General features: G+C 42.3%; 1 protein-coding gene across 1 annotated transcript; it reads right to left on the bottom strand.

The window, feature by feature from the left end:
- Window positions 1-7,474: 7,474 nt before the first annotated feature.
- On the bottom strand, window positions 7,475-12,565 carry LOC132597738 (lysine-specific demethylase 4D-like). Its single transcript, XM_060304349.1, is given in 2 exon segments — window positions 7,475-8,468; window positions 12,492-12,565. Coding segments are annotated over 2 exon segments (1,068 nt in total).
- Window positions 12,566-16,203: the final 3,638 nt, after the last annotated feature.

The raw sequence follows: 16,203 nt of genomic DNA, 5'->3' as shown, positions 1-16,203 counted from the left end.
TTCAACATCGTTAATTATTAGAGAAATGAAAATCAAAACTACAGTGAGATATCACATCACACCAGTCAGAAAGGCTATCATCAAAAAATCCACTTAATAAATGCTAGAGAGGGTGTGGAGAAAAGGGAACTCTCCTACACCGTTGGTGGGAAAGTAAATTGGTATAGCCACTGTGGAGAGCAGTATGGACATTCCTTAAAAAACTAAAAATAGGGGGCTTCCCAGGTGGCGCAGTGGTTGAGAGTCCGCCTGCCGATGCAGGGGACATGGGTTCGTGCCCCAGTCCGGGAGGATCCCACATGCCGCGGAGTGGCTAGGCCCGTGAGCAATGACCGCTAAGCCTGCGCGTCCGGAGCCTGTGCTCCGCAACGGGAGAGGCCGCAGCAGTGAGAGGCCCGCATACCACAAATAAATAAATAAATAAATAAATAAACAAACCTATAAATAGAGCAACCATATGATCCCACAATCACAGTACTGGGCACATATCTGGAGAAAAACATGGTCTGAAAGGATACATGCACCCCAGTATTCACTGCAACACTGTTTACAATAGCCAAGACATGGAAGCAACCTAAATATCCAATGACAGGGGAATGGATAAAGAAGATGTGGTACATATATAGAATGGAATATTATTCAGCCATTAAAAAGAATGAAATAATGCCATTTGCAGCAACATGGATGGACCTAGAGATTGTCATACTGAGTGAAGTAAGTCAGACAAAGACAAGTATTGTATGATATCGCTTATATGTGGAATCTAAAAAAAATGATACACATGAACATATTTACAAAACAGAAACAGACTCATGGACTTAGAGAACAAACTTACGGTTACTGGGGGCGAAGGTGGGAAGGGATAGTTAGGGAGTTTGGTACTAACGTGTACACACTGCTATATTTAAAATGGATAACCAACAAGGACCTACTGCATAGCACAGGGAACTCTGTTCAATATTACCTAGCAACCTAAATGGGAAAAAATTTGAAAAAGAATAGATACATGTATATGTATAACTGAATCACTCTGCTGTGCACCTGGAACTAACACAACATTGTTGACCACCTATACTCCAAAACAAAATAAAAAGTTAATAAAAAGGAAGAAGAAGCTATAGTCTTTTCCTTTGTCATTCTCCTTTCAAGTACTTTACCAGGGACAACCCCACATCTGTCACCTCTATGTCTGAAAATAATAATAGTAATGAATAATATTATTAAAGTAATACAAAATAAGTAATAATAATAACTTCGATAATAGCTAGACTTTCTTGTGTGCTTCTTGTCAAACACTGTGCTGAAATCACACTTTTAAAAAAAATCTTCAACTAGATGTGAAATAATAGCTTGTTTTTCCTCAAGCTAGTTACTACTCTAAGTCTCTTACTTATATTAAGTCAGTTGAGCTTCACAACCATCCTATTGTTGTGAGTTCTGTTATTATCATGTCCAGAAGCAGCCTGCCGAGGTCCCATGGTTTTATGAGCGCAGCCCTTATGTTTGGACACAGGGTGTGTGCTGGGCCCCGCTGGCTCTCCCAGGAGCAGGGGCCTCGGAGTGCTGAGTCACTTGCCAGTCACCCTAGCAAAAGGCAGAGCTGGGCTTCCAGTCTCCATCTGCCCGACTCTACAGACTGAGCTTATGGAAAGAAAAGTGTACGATGTATACAAATTGGAAGTCAGGGTTCTTGGCACATTGTAGACCCTCATAATATGGTAGCCACGTTTCCTATCTCTAGCCTACTTGTTTTTACCTTTCTCCTAGAGTAGCCAGTGTGAACTGCAGACAAGCAGTTACGGGGGTGTCTTTATCCATTTGGGCTGCTATCACAAGATACCATACAGTGGGGGGATTGAGCACCATTTTCTTTTCACAGTTCTGGAGGCAGGAAGTCCAAGACTAGGGTGCCAGCATGGTCAGGTTCTTGGTGGGGGTTCTCTTCCTGGTTTACAGACAGCCACCTTCTTGCTGCATCCTCACATGCTGAAGAGGGTAATCATCTCTCTTTTTAGAAGGGCATTAATCTCATTCATGAGGGCTCCATCCTCATGATCTAATTACTTCCCAATGGCCCCACCTGCAAATCCCTAACTGGAGATTAAGGTGTCAACGTATGAATTTTAGGAGGACACATTCGGTCCATAGCAAGGGGGGAGATCATGGGAAAACGGAATGGAACACAGGAAATGGAATTCAAACGACCAAGCTCCCTAAAGGAGCCAAGGAATGTCAGTGTCATGAGTGGAGGAAGGGAGGGATTTGACAGTAAGCCACACTCACTTCCTAGAGTGAAGCAGCCAGTGGGAGCATTCAAAGCCAGTCCCATCCCCCTGCACACCTGGTGAGAAAGGAATGCCCGGAGCAGCCATCATTCTCCCAAAAGGTGACCTGTGCCCATTTGTCAGGTACTACTGAGAAAAGTAAACAAGAGAGCTGCCATGAGCCCGAGAACAGACTGAAACAGCTCTGAGAGCCCCAAGAAGCTTTGGCCCTGAACTTGAGGCTGACTGTTCCCGGTAAAAGATGCCTTTCTTCAGAGGCTCTAAAACCAGCAGTTTGGGGGAGAGCCTGGCTATGGTTATTGTAGCTGGGAAGAGGCTGTGGCGTGGTGAAACTGCCTAACTGCCTGTCTGTCTCCAAGCAGATCATAAACGTCATACTATGTTTCCTTAGCACGTAGGACTAGCCTGGCACGGTGAGGGTGCTTAATATTTGTGGAGTCAATGAATGAAGGTCACATATTGGAATAAGAGAAACAGAGTTTATTTTCTGGCTCTGTAAGTTATTTCAAACCCCAGCTTAGAACTGGATATCTTGTTTTAAAAGACAATTAACATAAAAGCAATTATGCTGTAATAGGAATTATTTATTTATTTTAGGTGTTTCTTATGATACTAGCTTTTTTTTTCATTTCTATTGGTGGTTTCAAGTCATTCACTCAATTGACAATATTCATTGAGTCCTCACTAAACAGAGAAAGCCAAGAAAGATAATTATCAACTGTTTTAATCTGGTTCAATCCATGAGCTAAACCATAGGGTAATAAAGTACTCAGGGTCCTAGAGGGTCGTGTGTAAGTACAGTCAAGGTGATATACCACAAGCGAGCTGAGGTTAGGTCACCTGGTTACTAAGGAGTTTCTCAGGAAAAAGAAATTTATGCAATAGACCCTTGACATTCCCAGGGAATGGATCCTGAGCTCTTTCTTTGCAAATTCTTAATCCTAGCTCTTTCCTAAAAATTATCCGTCTCTGGCGCCAAGGATTTCCCATGCATAGACACAAATTCTAAATCTATAGCCCGTTCAACTCTCACACCTGATCTCTCACCCGGTAGCTGTTTATCCAGAGGATTTCTCCTGAAGTCTCCTGAGGAGATGCCTTCACTGCCCTCCACATTATGTGAATATGGGCCTCAGCACAATTCCAAAATACTGACTGCATTGATTTGCTGCTGCTCATACATAGCTGAGATGGCTGTTGTCAACTTAGTGAATGTCAGTGATCTGCTGGCTCTGTTAAAGTCCCACCTAATGCAACACAAGTCAGAAACGTGACATGTCAGCTGGTACAGCAGGAAACGAGAACATACAGACATTCTGCTCTCAGGATTTGCATCTGGTAGGAACGATAGAGCCATTTCCAGGGATGGCTGTGAATTATCCGTGCTTTCAAAGACTCTGTGGCCCCCAAATTTCTCCATCCCCAGGTCACCTAAAACACCAATGGCCCCAATCACACAGTGGGAGGAGTTTGCATTCACTGAGTTATGACATTTTATGCCTTCCCCCCGCCACAGCTCCCGCCGCCTCTCTCCTGCTCTCCAGCCACTTTGCTAATCTGTGAGCCCCTTAAGGGTGCCCCCACCGCAGGTATTTGCATGTGTTGTCCCTCTGCCTAGGGTGATGCTCTCACTCCCTTGTCCACAGCACGCATTCGAAGACCACACTCCCAAGAGGCCACCCTTTCCAACACAGCAGTCCTGCCACTCTCTAACCCCTTACTCTGCTTTATTTTTTCTCCTAGGCCTTGTGACTGCTTGACTTGTTATGTCTCTCTTTATAATGAGAATATAAGCTCCAGGAGAACTGAAACTTTGCCTTTTTCACTGTTGTGTCCCCAATTCCACAAACAGTGCCTGGTACACGGTAAGTGCTTAGCAAACATGTGGTGAATGAATTAATAAGAGAGTGAGTGAACGGGCACTGAAATATATAGATACCATGTGAAGCTTTTGAGAAAAGGCTCTCTGAGAGATGGGACAAAGAAAAGATGCTCTCTGAGGTCTACAGGACTTAAGGTAGCTCTTTTTTAGGTAGAAGAGCCTGAACATTTAGGGCACGAGGATACTGGATGCCAGGATCCTAGAAAAATCCAGAAACCCGGCCACACAAATGTTGCATTTTCATTGAGTGGCACCTCCAACATGTTACCCATGCCCAACAGGGCTCAGTTCTGCCCTTCCTCTGTCCTCCCTGAAACTGCTTATCCCCCTAACACCCACCACTTGCTGAGGAACCGTGAGAAGGGTCTCACTATTACCCTGTAATCACTGCAGGTCAATGACAAGGTGCTTGGGAGGCATTTCAGTTTGAGCGGCTGGTGAGCAGAGCGGGATGGGCAAGGGCTGCTCCTCACCAGGATCTGTTCAACTCACATCAGTGTCCATTCCACTTACCTCGGTAGCCAATTCCTACCAACTGTTTGTGCTTTCCTATTTAAAGTGATGAAAGGTAACACAAACATTGGGAGAAAAAGCAACTTCAAGACCCATATACGGTAACAGTCTAACGACATAAATATCATGGTAAAGTTATTTCCAAATATCTGGAAAGGAATCCTTATACACATGGAAACTGAATTGGTGTAATGGTTAATCTCTACGAATAATTCACTGTGGCCAGGTAGTCAGACAGATCCATAACAGACCCTTTATACAAATCTTAGAGGAGTCCCAAGATCCGAATTCCAACCTCTACGAGTTACGTTTAAGTACAGGTTCTAATGTCCATCGTACAACTTTGGGCTCCTAAGTAATAATGCTAACAGGTAATATTTATTTAGCACAAATTATGTTTGCCCTGATCTGAACTTGTTATGTGCAAACTCTAACAGAGGTGCAATGTGGCTAAGAGCTCATTTTGCCTAAACTGGCAAATGGAGAGCCATCGAAACCGAATTTGTTGAAAGACTACTAAACAAGCTGGGGTAGGAGTTTGAATAAAGGCTGGGTCCTCTGGCTCTTGACTGATTGTGAAATCTTTACCTTGCCTTTGTAACACTGCAACAAGGACAAATACGACAAGGAGTGGAATTTGTAAATGGGTATGTGTGACCTTTTGTGCAAACATGCGGTAGATCATGAGCAAAAAAAAAAAAAACACACATCAATTTTCTACCGGTAAAAATAATTAGCAGGGCTTCCCTGGTGGCGCACTGGTTGAGAGTCCGCCTGCCAATGCAGGGGACACAGGTTCAAATCCTGGTCCGGGAAGATCCTACATGCCGCAGAGCGGCTGGGCCCGTGGGCCATAGCCACTGAGCCTGCGCAGCCGGAGCCTGTGCTCCGCAACGGGAGAGGCCATAGCAGTGAGAGGCCCGCATACCACAAAAAAAATTAAAAAAAATTAAAAATTTGCAGTTTCTTACAAAATTAAATATAGTCTCACCATACAATCCAGCAGTCGCACTCTTGCTATTTACTCAGATGAGCTGAAAACTTACAACCACACCAAAACCTGCAAACAAATGTTTATAGTAGTTGTATTCATAATTGCAGAAAAAATTAGAAGCAACCAAGATGTCCTTCAGCACGTGAGTGGATAAATAAAGGGTCATACATCACACAATGGAATATTATTCACCAATACAAGGAAATGAGCTATAAAACCACTAAACGTGGAGGAAACTTAAAGGCATATTACTACGTGAAAGAAGTCATGTGGAAAAGACAAAATTATGGAAGCAGTAAAATGATCAGTGGTTGTCGGGAGGGGGAGGGGGCATGATTAGGCAGAGCACAGAGGATTTTTAGGCAATGAATCTATTCTGTATGGTATTATAAGTGTAGATACATGTCATTATACATTGGTCAAATCCATAGACTGTACAACACCAAGAGTGAATAAATTAAACTAAGGACTCTGGGTGATAATGAGGTGTCAGTGCAGGTTCTTCGATTATAACAAAAGTTCCTTTCTGGTGTGGATGCTGGTGGAGGAGCATGGGACCGAGTATGTTGGAATCCTCTGTATTTTCCACTTAATTTTGTTGCGAAGTACTCTGCAAAAATAAAGTCTATTAATTAAAAGAAAAGTTAACGTGTAAGCCTGGGGGTGTGCTGAGGAACACAACAGTAGAACTGAGCATCAGAGAAAGAATACGGGCGGATGTCCTAGGCATTGGGCTGGCCCTAGAGGCCAGGAGGGTGTATGGATGCACATCAAATTAACTGAGCACCTCTTACACGCCTGTCACATTTACATCCCCAGTATCTTCACAAAATTCTCGCACCGTAATTCTGGCTCAGAGAAAATCAGTGATTTTTTGGCTGAAGGTCCCACGACTAGACAGTAGCAAAGCGCAGGTTTGAATGCCATTTCTGCTGACTCTAAGTCCAGTTCTCCCCTCTAAGTAACTCCTGGACAGCTCAAAGCAGTGACTATGGAAAAGTTTGCTTTACGAAAGACATCACGCTTCAGATTCAACTTTGCACATACGCATACAGAGTGGGTCCATGGATAGATTGAGTTTGTGGCTGGTGGGACAACACAAAACCACATCAACAGCATCACATTTATTTACTTCACCATTAAAAGAAAAATAAGAGGCTGCAGGGGAGGTGATAGGGAAGGAGAACTGAATAGAGAATTGTTATTACTATCCAGAGTAATAACCTATCCGGAATTACCCACACCAAGGACAAAACTTCATAATGGACAGAGTCAGCTTCCCCTGGGGGTCACCCTCTCTGCCATGATAAGGAAAGCTTCTGCAGTTCTGGAGAGGGGCCAGGGAAGGGGGCCTCACAGTCTGGTGACAATGCAGACCTCCCCAAGTCTCCTTTCTTCTCTACAGTGCATGCCAGGGACACGGCCCATCTTCCTCACCTCTTCATGCCCACACTCATCTTATTGTTCCATCTCCAAGCCTGGCTGGAAAGGAAGATAAAGCCTCCCCACCTTCCTATTTCCGTGCTGCTCCAAGAAAACAAAGTCTCCATTCCATATTGCTTCAGGAAACACAAGACACACACACACACACACACACACACACACACACACACACAATGTCAGTACCATACAAAGCTCTGGTCTTAATGTTACTATTCTAACAGCCAACTCCCTTCGCAGCGGGTAATTATAGGTCCCTTTTAGAGTCCCCACCCAACCACCCATTTTTAATATCCTAAGGGTGCTCACCTGAAATCTCCCTTATTCTGACGAAGATCTTTCCAAAGGTCATGCAGAGCCCTATTCCCAGGCCACTTTGCCATAATCGATCCAACGCTGGGTGGCAAAATTGATGGCTTCCGCGCAGTTGAAGCCAGAGTGGTAGCCATAGGGAAACGTCACCATGAACTCTCCAGCCTCCTGAATGACCCGACCGAAGGGGATGCCGTTGTCCTTGAGGACTGTGGGCGAGATGAGAGCCACCTTGTGCCGCAGGAAGGCCTCGCAGCCCCGCGAGCTGCCCGGGAAAAGCTCCCGGGCCAGGCGTTCCAGGCACCGGCCGTGCTCCGGGGGCACCGCGTACCAAGTCTTGGGCTCCCCGAAGTGCAGGTAGTTGATGCTATAAAGGTCCATGTCCTCCGTGTGCCAGGCGAAGGCGGTCTTCCACATGCCGAAGTAAAGGTAGGGGGTGTTGACACCATCGATGACCACTCCGCACTCCTGTTCCAGCAGGTCCTCAATGGTTCCCAGGTGTCCAAGGTTCCACTGCTTCGTGTTTTCATCGAATAAGGAGCCACGGACGTCCGCACCGTATACTGGTGAATCATAGGGGCGTGTTTTCCAATATTTTTGCTCCAGATCCTGAAAATCAGAGTAGAATGGAGTCTGGTGTCATTCACTGTTTCTTAAGCGGCGATACTCGCTCACGGCCATGGCTTTCTTCTTTTTGTGGTGCTGAGTAAACACACCTGCCTGCCCAGTGGTCACCTGCCGGAGGGGAGCGGCTATTAAGATGTCATCGGTATCATCGTACGTCTGTCTGGCTTTCCATCCTTTCGGTGGAATTACCTTGGCTAGGCCAGCTCGGTGGCCTTGCCACTCCATGGCAATATATTTGCTGAAATCTTCAAATTCTTCCATGGTTGGGTGGACGATCGTAATCTTACAACTTGGGTTCTGGCTCCCAAAGTGCTTAGACTGCGTGGCGGCAACAGAATAAGCAACGGACTGCCAGCTTCTTAGGTATGCTTTGGATACCTGAGAATGCTGGGGAGTAACCTCTTCCCTATACTTCCTTTATTTTTAAAGAAGTTTTGATAGAGCTGAGAGGCAGGAACTCAGACTTGAACTTTTAAACAAACGAGGTGGTATCTTCTCCAGGCTTGTCAATCCACCAGGAGGACTCCACTCTTGTCAGCATTTTGGAGCCAAAGGAAATCCAGTATTTCCCAGAGGAGACGGCTCTCTGAGCCAAGTCCTGCCTCAGCCTGCAGCTCTGTGAGTTTCCTCTGTTGGGGGTATAAGTGCCTGAGACCTCTCCAGATTCCCAGGCTTGAGGGCATGGGTGGCTTCTCACCTCACTGTAGCAGAAAGTCTCTTCATGGAAGTTTCCAAGCCAAACCTAAAGAAAGTACAAAATATTGAAAATCAGTGGATGACAGAACAAACTGATTTAACGTCAAGTAAAAGAAAATTGTATAGTAATCTTAATCTCAAAGTTTGAATTTAAGGGCAAAAAGTACACTCTTTTGGTAGGCATGTAAACTGGTGCAGCTATGGTGCATACTATGGAAAACAGTATGGAGGTTCCTCAAAAATTGTAACTAGAACCACCATATGATGCTGCAGTCTCACTTCTGGGTATATAGCTAAAGGAAATAAAAACAGAATATCAAAGAGATATCCGCCCTCCCACATTCACAATGGATAAGATATGGAAACAACCAACATGTCCAGTGATGGTTGAATGGATACAGAAGATGTGGTATATAGATACAATGGAATACTACTCAGCCATAAAAAGAATGAAATTTTGTCATTTGCAACAATATGGATGGTCTTGGAGGGTATTATGTCCAGTAATATAAGACAGAGAAAGACAAATATGGCGTGGTATCACTTATATGTGGAATGTTAAAAAAAAAAAAAAAAGAGTAAAACTTACAGAACCAGAGTAGAAAAGTGGTAGTGGGGGAGGGCAGGGAAGGGAGGGTAAAAGGGTAGACAGTGAATAAAGTCTCAGGAGCTAATGTTAACCATGGTGATTATAGTTGATAATAATGTGATGTATAGTTGAAGTTTTCCAGAAGAGTAGGATTTAAATGTTCTTACCAAAAAAAGTAAATATATGAAGGAAATGTGTTAATTAACTAGAGGGGGAAATCCTATCACAATGTATATCAAATCACCACAAAGTTGACTGAATATTTTACACTTTTAAAAGTCAATTATACAGCAATAAAGCTGAAATTTAAAAATAAAGTATTAGGACAAATCATAAGACAGAAAAAGAGGAATTAAAACTTAACTGAACAGTAAGGACATTAAGCAAGCTTGAAAAGAAAGGAGTTAAGCACTCAACGCAAGAAATTGGATGGCTTAACCCAAAAGATAAATTAGGAAAAGAAAAACAATGAAATAAGCTGAAACAATTACAAAGGAAAACATAACACCCAATAGAAATGATGACTGAAACCAAAATGCAATTTGTAGACCATGAAAAGTGTAAAAACATAAGCATAAGAGAAAAAAGAGAAAAGTACAATCATATCACGTTATAGTAAAACAGGGGTCGCAAATAAAAATCTACCATTATAGAAAGAGTATCTATATAAAGAAAACCAGGAAAAAAGTACAGAACACAAATAGACACATCCTTAACAAGCATTATCCTTAATGTGTAAAAACCTGAAACATTCTAATTAAAATCTACTCATTAATTTGCATTGATAGACAAATTATTAGAAATATAGGGTTCACTCGGAAAGGGAGAAAACATTTGCAAACGAAGCGACCGACAAAGTATTAATCTCCAAAATTTACAAGCAGTTCTTGCAGCTCAACTTTATAAAAACAAACAACCCACTCCATAAATGGGCAGAAGACCTAAATAGACATTTCTCCAAAGAAGATATACAGATTGCCAGCAGACACATGAAAGAATGCTCAACATCGTTTATCATTAGAGAAATGCAAATCAAAGCTACACTGAGATATCATCTCACACTGGTCACAACGGCCATCATCAAAAAATCTACAAACAATAAATGCTGGAGAGGGTGTGGAGAAAAGGGAACCCTCTTGCACTGTTGGTGAGAATGGAAATTGATACAGCCACTATGGAGAACAGTAAGGAGGTTCCTTAAAAAACTACAAATAGAACTACCATACGACCCAGCAATCCCACTACTGGGCATATACGCTGAGGAAACCATAATTCAAAAAGAGTCATGTACCAAAATGTTCATTGCATCTCTTTTTACAATAGCCAGGACATGGAAGCAACCAAAGTGTCCATCAACAGGATGAATGGATAAAGCAGATGTGGCACATATATACAATGGAATGTCACTCAGCCATAGAAAGGAACGAAACTGAGTTAGTTATTTGTAGTGAGGTGCATGGACCTAGAGCCTGTGATATAGAGTGAAGTAAGTCAGAAAGAGAAATACAAATACTGTATGCTAACACATATATATGGAATCTAAAAGAAAAAAAAATTGTCATGAAGAACAAGATGGGAATAAAGACGGGAATAAAGATGCAGACCTACTAGTGAATAGACTTGAGGATATGGGAGGGGGAAGGGTAACCTGGGACAAAGTGAGAGAGTGGCGTGGACATACATACGCTACCAAACGTAAAATAGATAGCTAGTGGGCAGCAGCCACATAGCACAGGGAGATCCGCTCAGTGCTTTGTGACCATCTAGAGGGGCAGGATAGGGAGGGCGGGAGGGAGGCAGTTGCAAGAGGGAATAGATATGGGCACATATGTATAACTGATTCACTTAGTCATGAAGCAGAAACTAACACACCATTCTAAAGCAATTATACTCCAAGAAAGATGTTAAAAAAAAAAGAAATATAGGGTTCAATCAAGTTTCTGGACACTGATTAGCAAACAAAATCTATAGATCCCATACACCAGTTAACAATCAATTATAAAGTGAAAGAGTAAAAAGGTTTTAATCCCTTTAATAACAGAAATACATGGCCCCAATGAAGAAATCTAAAAATGATATGCATGCAATGCTTGTACTTTAAATGCATAAATAAATGTGAATTTTACCAGGGGAAAAAAGTTGCTTTCTGGTATAAAATGTCATCCTTTTCATCTTTATGCTTTAAAGGAAAAAAAAAAAAGGCCAGAAAAGTGCCTGCCTTCTGCCGGTCTAAAATCTTAATCCCAAATGATGATACACAGGACCCAGAAAATGGTTTCCTTGAAGGATTCAGCCTCTGAATGAAACAGGCTGTGCTCAAAGTCTGGCTATATATGTCCCACACCAATTTCAATTCAATCAGTACCACCCCAAATCTAATACCCTCATATCCAATCAAAATCTCTAATTTGATCCCACATATTTTTCAAGTCCCTTCCAATTGACACAATCCTTACCCAGTTCTAGAAACCCTCTCATTCCCATTACATCGCAGTGCACTAAATGAGGTGCTTTTTCCTGAAAATTTTTGTGATTCTTACCAAGAAAATATTAAGAAAACAATTAACTTCACAAGTGGGAAAATAGTTTAAAAATAAAAACTCAAGGAAAGGATATCCCAATGTATAGTACCCTCTCTCTCGCTCGCTCTCTCTCTATATGCATAAACAGTGTCACTTTTTAAAACTTCTGGTAGGAAAATAACTCTTTTGCTCATAAGCACAAATTACAGAAATAAAGTGACCTACCTTCTACCAACAAAATCCTGATTCCAGTTGGAGATATTCAAGGACCCAGAGAGAGAGAGACAGTGTTCTCTGGGCAGCTGGCCTCCAAATGCAGACCCATGTCCTGACGGCTCTGGCTTTCTACCTGGGCAAAGGTATAATCTGATCAGCACCAGTCAATGGTAATTGCTCTCGTTGGTCAGCCCACTTTGTCTGCGCCCCTTTGAGTTTTTAAACCAGTCTTACAGCAAACTAAGAGGTTGCAAATAAAAGGAGTGGGAAAGTCAAACCAAGCAATTATTAAACAAAAGAAACCTGGTCTAGCAGCAATTAATATCGAATGTATTTATAAGGTAAAAGAAGGGCAGCTTATAGTTATGAAAAAGAAAAACTCACGGGAAAGATTACAATGATGCACTTTACGCACCTAGACACATAGCACTGAGACACAGAACAGAAAAACTGAGAATTATAAGGTAAAACTGACATGTCTGCAATCATGGTGTGAGGTTTTTTTTTCAAACACCGTTCTTCCAGAAACTGATACATGAGGACAGAGGAAAATTAATAATGTTACAAAAGTATAAACAATAAAGTTAACAACTGTGATTATATTTCCTGCAGCAACCACATAGCAAAATGCTTTTCAACACATATAAAACATTTACAAAAATTTACCACTGTTAAGACCACATAATAAATCTCAATAAAAATTCCACAGAATCTATGTATCGAGTACCCTCTTGATCAATCTTTTATTTCAATCATGAAATAAAATTGAAAGTCAATAACGAAAAAAGGGGCCACCACCATATTTATTTAAAAATGAATATCCACATAACACCTACAACAATATCCATATAATAGCTAAAAATCCATTGATTTTTCTGTTGTCTGCAAGTAGTTAGTAAAAACTAAACCAAAATACCTCAGAATTATTTGAAAGAAAAAAAAGATAAAAATGATAGAACAATTCAAAAAACAAAAGGGAAAACAACCATATACAAAAATATAAATGATTAATAAAATAGAAGTCTGTTACTTAAAAAATAAAATAAAGAACTGGTTAATAAATTATATAGTACTCCCTGCTACAGGAAGAGAGTGCTCCCTGCGTGGGAGAAGCTGGTGCAGAGTGGCAAGTGGTGATGGGACTCGGGGAGGGGTAGTCATTTTATAGAGGTGGACCCTGCCAAACACCATTTTAACCAGGTCAACATCAAGAGTCATAAACTGGGAATTCCCTGGCAGTCCATGGTTAGCACTCCGCACTTTCACTACCTAGGGCCCAGGTTCGATCCCTGGCCAGGGAACTAAGATCCCACAAACTGTGAGGCGTGGCCAAAAAAAAAAAAAAAAAGCCATAAATTATTTGGATAGTATATGTCCTTGATATGATGTGATTAAAATGTGACAAAATTCCCTCCGTAATCTTCCTCCAAAAAAACAGAGAAACCCAAGATAATCATAAGAAAAGCATCAGATTCCAATAGAGGGGCATCCTACAATATACCTGACCAGTATTCCCCCAGACTGTCAGGTTTCTATACAAACTTTTGGTCAAAAACAAGGAAAGTCTGAGAATCTGTTACAGCCAAGAGAAATCTAAGGAGACATTAAAGCTAAATGTAATTTGATAATTTAGATGAGATCTTGGAACAGAAAAAGGAAGTTGGGTAAAAGGTGAGGAAATCTGAACCAAGGATAGCCTTTAGTAGACAATAACATTGACATTGGTTCATTAATTGTCATCAATATACCATGGGAATTAAGATGTTACTAATAGGGGGACATGGGAGTGGGGTCAGGTCAATACTCCCTGATCCACGTGCTCAATGCTCTGTAAATCTAAAACTGCCCAAAAGTTTAGGTATTACTAAGTATAATATTGTAAATAATAAATAAACAGGAGAAGGCATTAATAAACAATATTAGAATGAAAAAAATTTGAAACATACTCTGAGTTTTGGAAACAGTCTACCATACAGCACATTATAAACCAAATGATTCTATGAACCACTATGTGACATAATCTTTTAGAGCACTTTTAAAAATATTTTAAATTATGAAATATCAAGTGTTCACAGAAATCTATAAAGCATATATGTACACTTCAACAAATAACTATAGAGTGAGCAAAAGTGGAACCACTACCCAGGTCAAGAAATGCAACATTGCCAGGCACCTGGCTGCCTGACTTGTGTTCTTCTGCCCAGATTACAGCCCCTTCTGCCTCCTGGACTGACCTTATCCTAACTATTCACATAGTAATTTGGGGAAACATTATAAAATTAAAACTCTGTCCATTTTTGAAAACTTTATATAACCTTGAAGAAACACAATTGTATTTATGTCCTTTAGTGTATTTTGGTGTATTTTTTCATCACTTACGTCTTTGCATGCAGCTGGACTCTTCTGTTTCAGTGCTGTAAAGTATTCAACCGTATAATCGTGTTGGGCCGGGGCCTGTGAGAAGAGGGTCTGTCGCGCTTCTGGGGCGTGCTCCCTCCTTCCGGAGCCCGATGGACAAGCCTGGGGGAGGGAGAGGTTGTGCCCCCGGTTGTGGCCGCGAACTCTCCTGTGGGCCGTGTTCTTACCCATACCGCAGACCCCCCCGCCCACCCCCTGCCCAGTCGTGGACTTGGCGGCTCGTGGAGCGCCTCCGTGGGCCCAAAGGGGAGAGTCGATCGGTGGGGGATGACTCACCGTCGGTGAGAAAGCCTTCGCTAGCTGTCCGAGAGGGAGCCTTGGGGTACCGGACCCCAGCCGCTACCCCTCTCAAGCGTGCAGTGGTCACGGTGGCGACCGCCAGAACACGTGGGCAGAGCCCCCTCGCCTTCGCTGGAGGGCTTGCGCCGGCCCTGTGGTGGGCCCGAGCTCCGCTCTTTGCCTACCGCGGGCTGCGCCTCCCCGCTCTGAGTCGGGGGAGGGTCCCGCCAGGCCTGCGTCCGGCGCGGGGCCGCGCGTATGCGTGTGCGTGCGCATGCGGTGACCCCGATGGCGAGCCCAAGGGGGCGGGGACGCCCGGATGTCCCGGTCTCCCCAGTCCCGCAGCCGCGAGGAGCCCGTCGCGCCTGCCCTCTCCGCGAGTCGCAGCGGAGTGTAAAAAAGTGTAAAAACATAAGCATAAGAGAAAAGAGAAAAGTAAAAGCATATCACGTTATAATAAAACAGGGGACGCAGATAAAAATCTACCATTATAGAAAGAATGCCGATGTAACCAAAAGCAGGAAAAAAGTACAGAACACAAATAGACACATCCTTAACAAGCATTATCCTTAATGTGTAAATACTTGAAACATTCTAATTAAAATCTACTCATTAATTTGCATTGATAGATAAATTATTAGAAATATAGGGTTCACTCGGAATCGGAAAAAATATTTGCATATGAAGCAACTGACAAAGGATTAATCTCCAAAATTTACAAGCAGCTCATGCAGCTCAATTTTATAAAAACAAACAACCCACTCCAAAAATGGGCAGAAGACCTAAACAGACATTTCTCCAAAGAAGATATACAGATTGCCAGCAGACACATGAAAGAATGCTCAACATCGTTTATCACTAGAGAAATGCAAATCAAAGCTACACTGAGATATCATCTCACACCGGTCACAACGGCCATCATCAAAAAATCTACAAACAATAAATGCTGGAGAGGGTGTGGAGAAAAGGGAACCCTCTTGCACAGTTGGTGAGAATGGAAATTGATACAGCCACTATGGAGAACAGTAAGGAGGTTCCTTAAAAAACTACAAATAGAACTACCATACGACCCAGCAATCCCACTACTGGGCATATACCCTGAGGAAACCATAATTCAAAAAGAGTCATGTACCAAAATGTTCACTGCATCTCTTTTTACAATAGCCAGGACATGGAAGCAACCAAAGTGTCCATCAACAGGATGAATGGATAAAGCAGATGTGGCACATATATACAATGGAATATTACTCAGTCATAGAAAGGAACAAAACTGAGTTAGTTATTTGTAGTGAGGTGCATGGACCTAGAGCCTGTCATATAGAGTGAAGTAAGTCAGAAAGAGAAATACAAATACTGTATGCTAACACATATATATGGAATTTAAGAAAAAAAAATGTCATGAAGAACCTAGGGGTAAGATAGGAATAAAG

Source organism: Globicephala melas, chromosome 8 (assembly GCF_963455315.2).
Source record: "Globicephala melas chromosome 8, mGloMel1.2, whole genome shotgun sequence".
In the NCBI taxonomy this organism is placed as follows: domain Eukaryota; kingdom Metazoa; phylum Chordata; class Mammalia; order Artiodactyla; family Delphinidae; genus Globicephala; species Globicephala melas.
The sequence above is the reverse complement of the archived record's forward strand: the minus strand, read 5'-3'. Positions and strand labels throughout refer to the sequence as shown.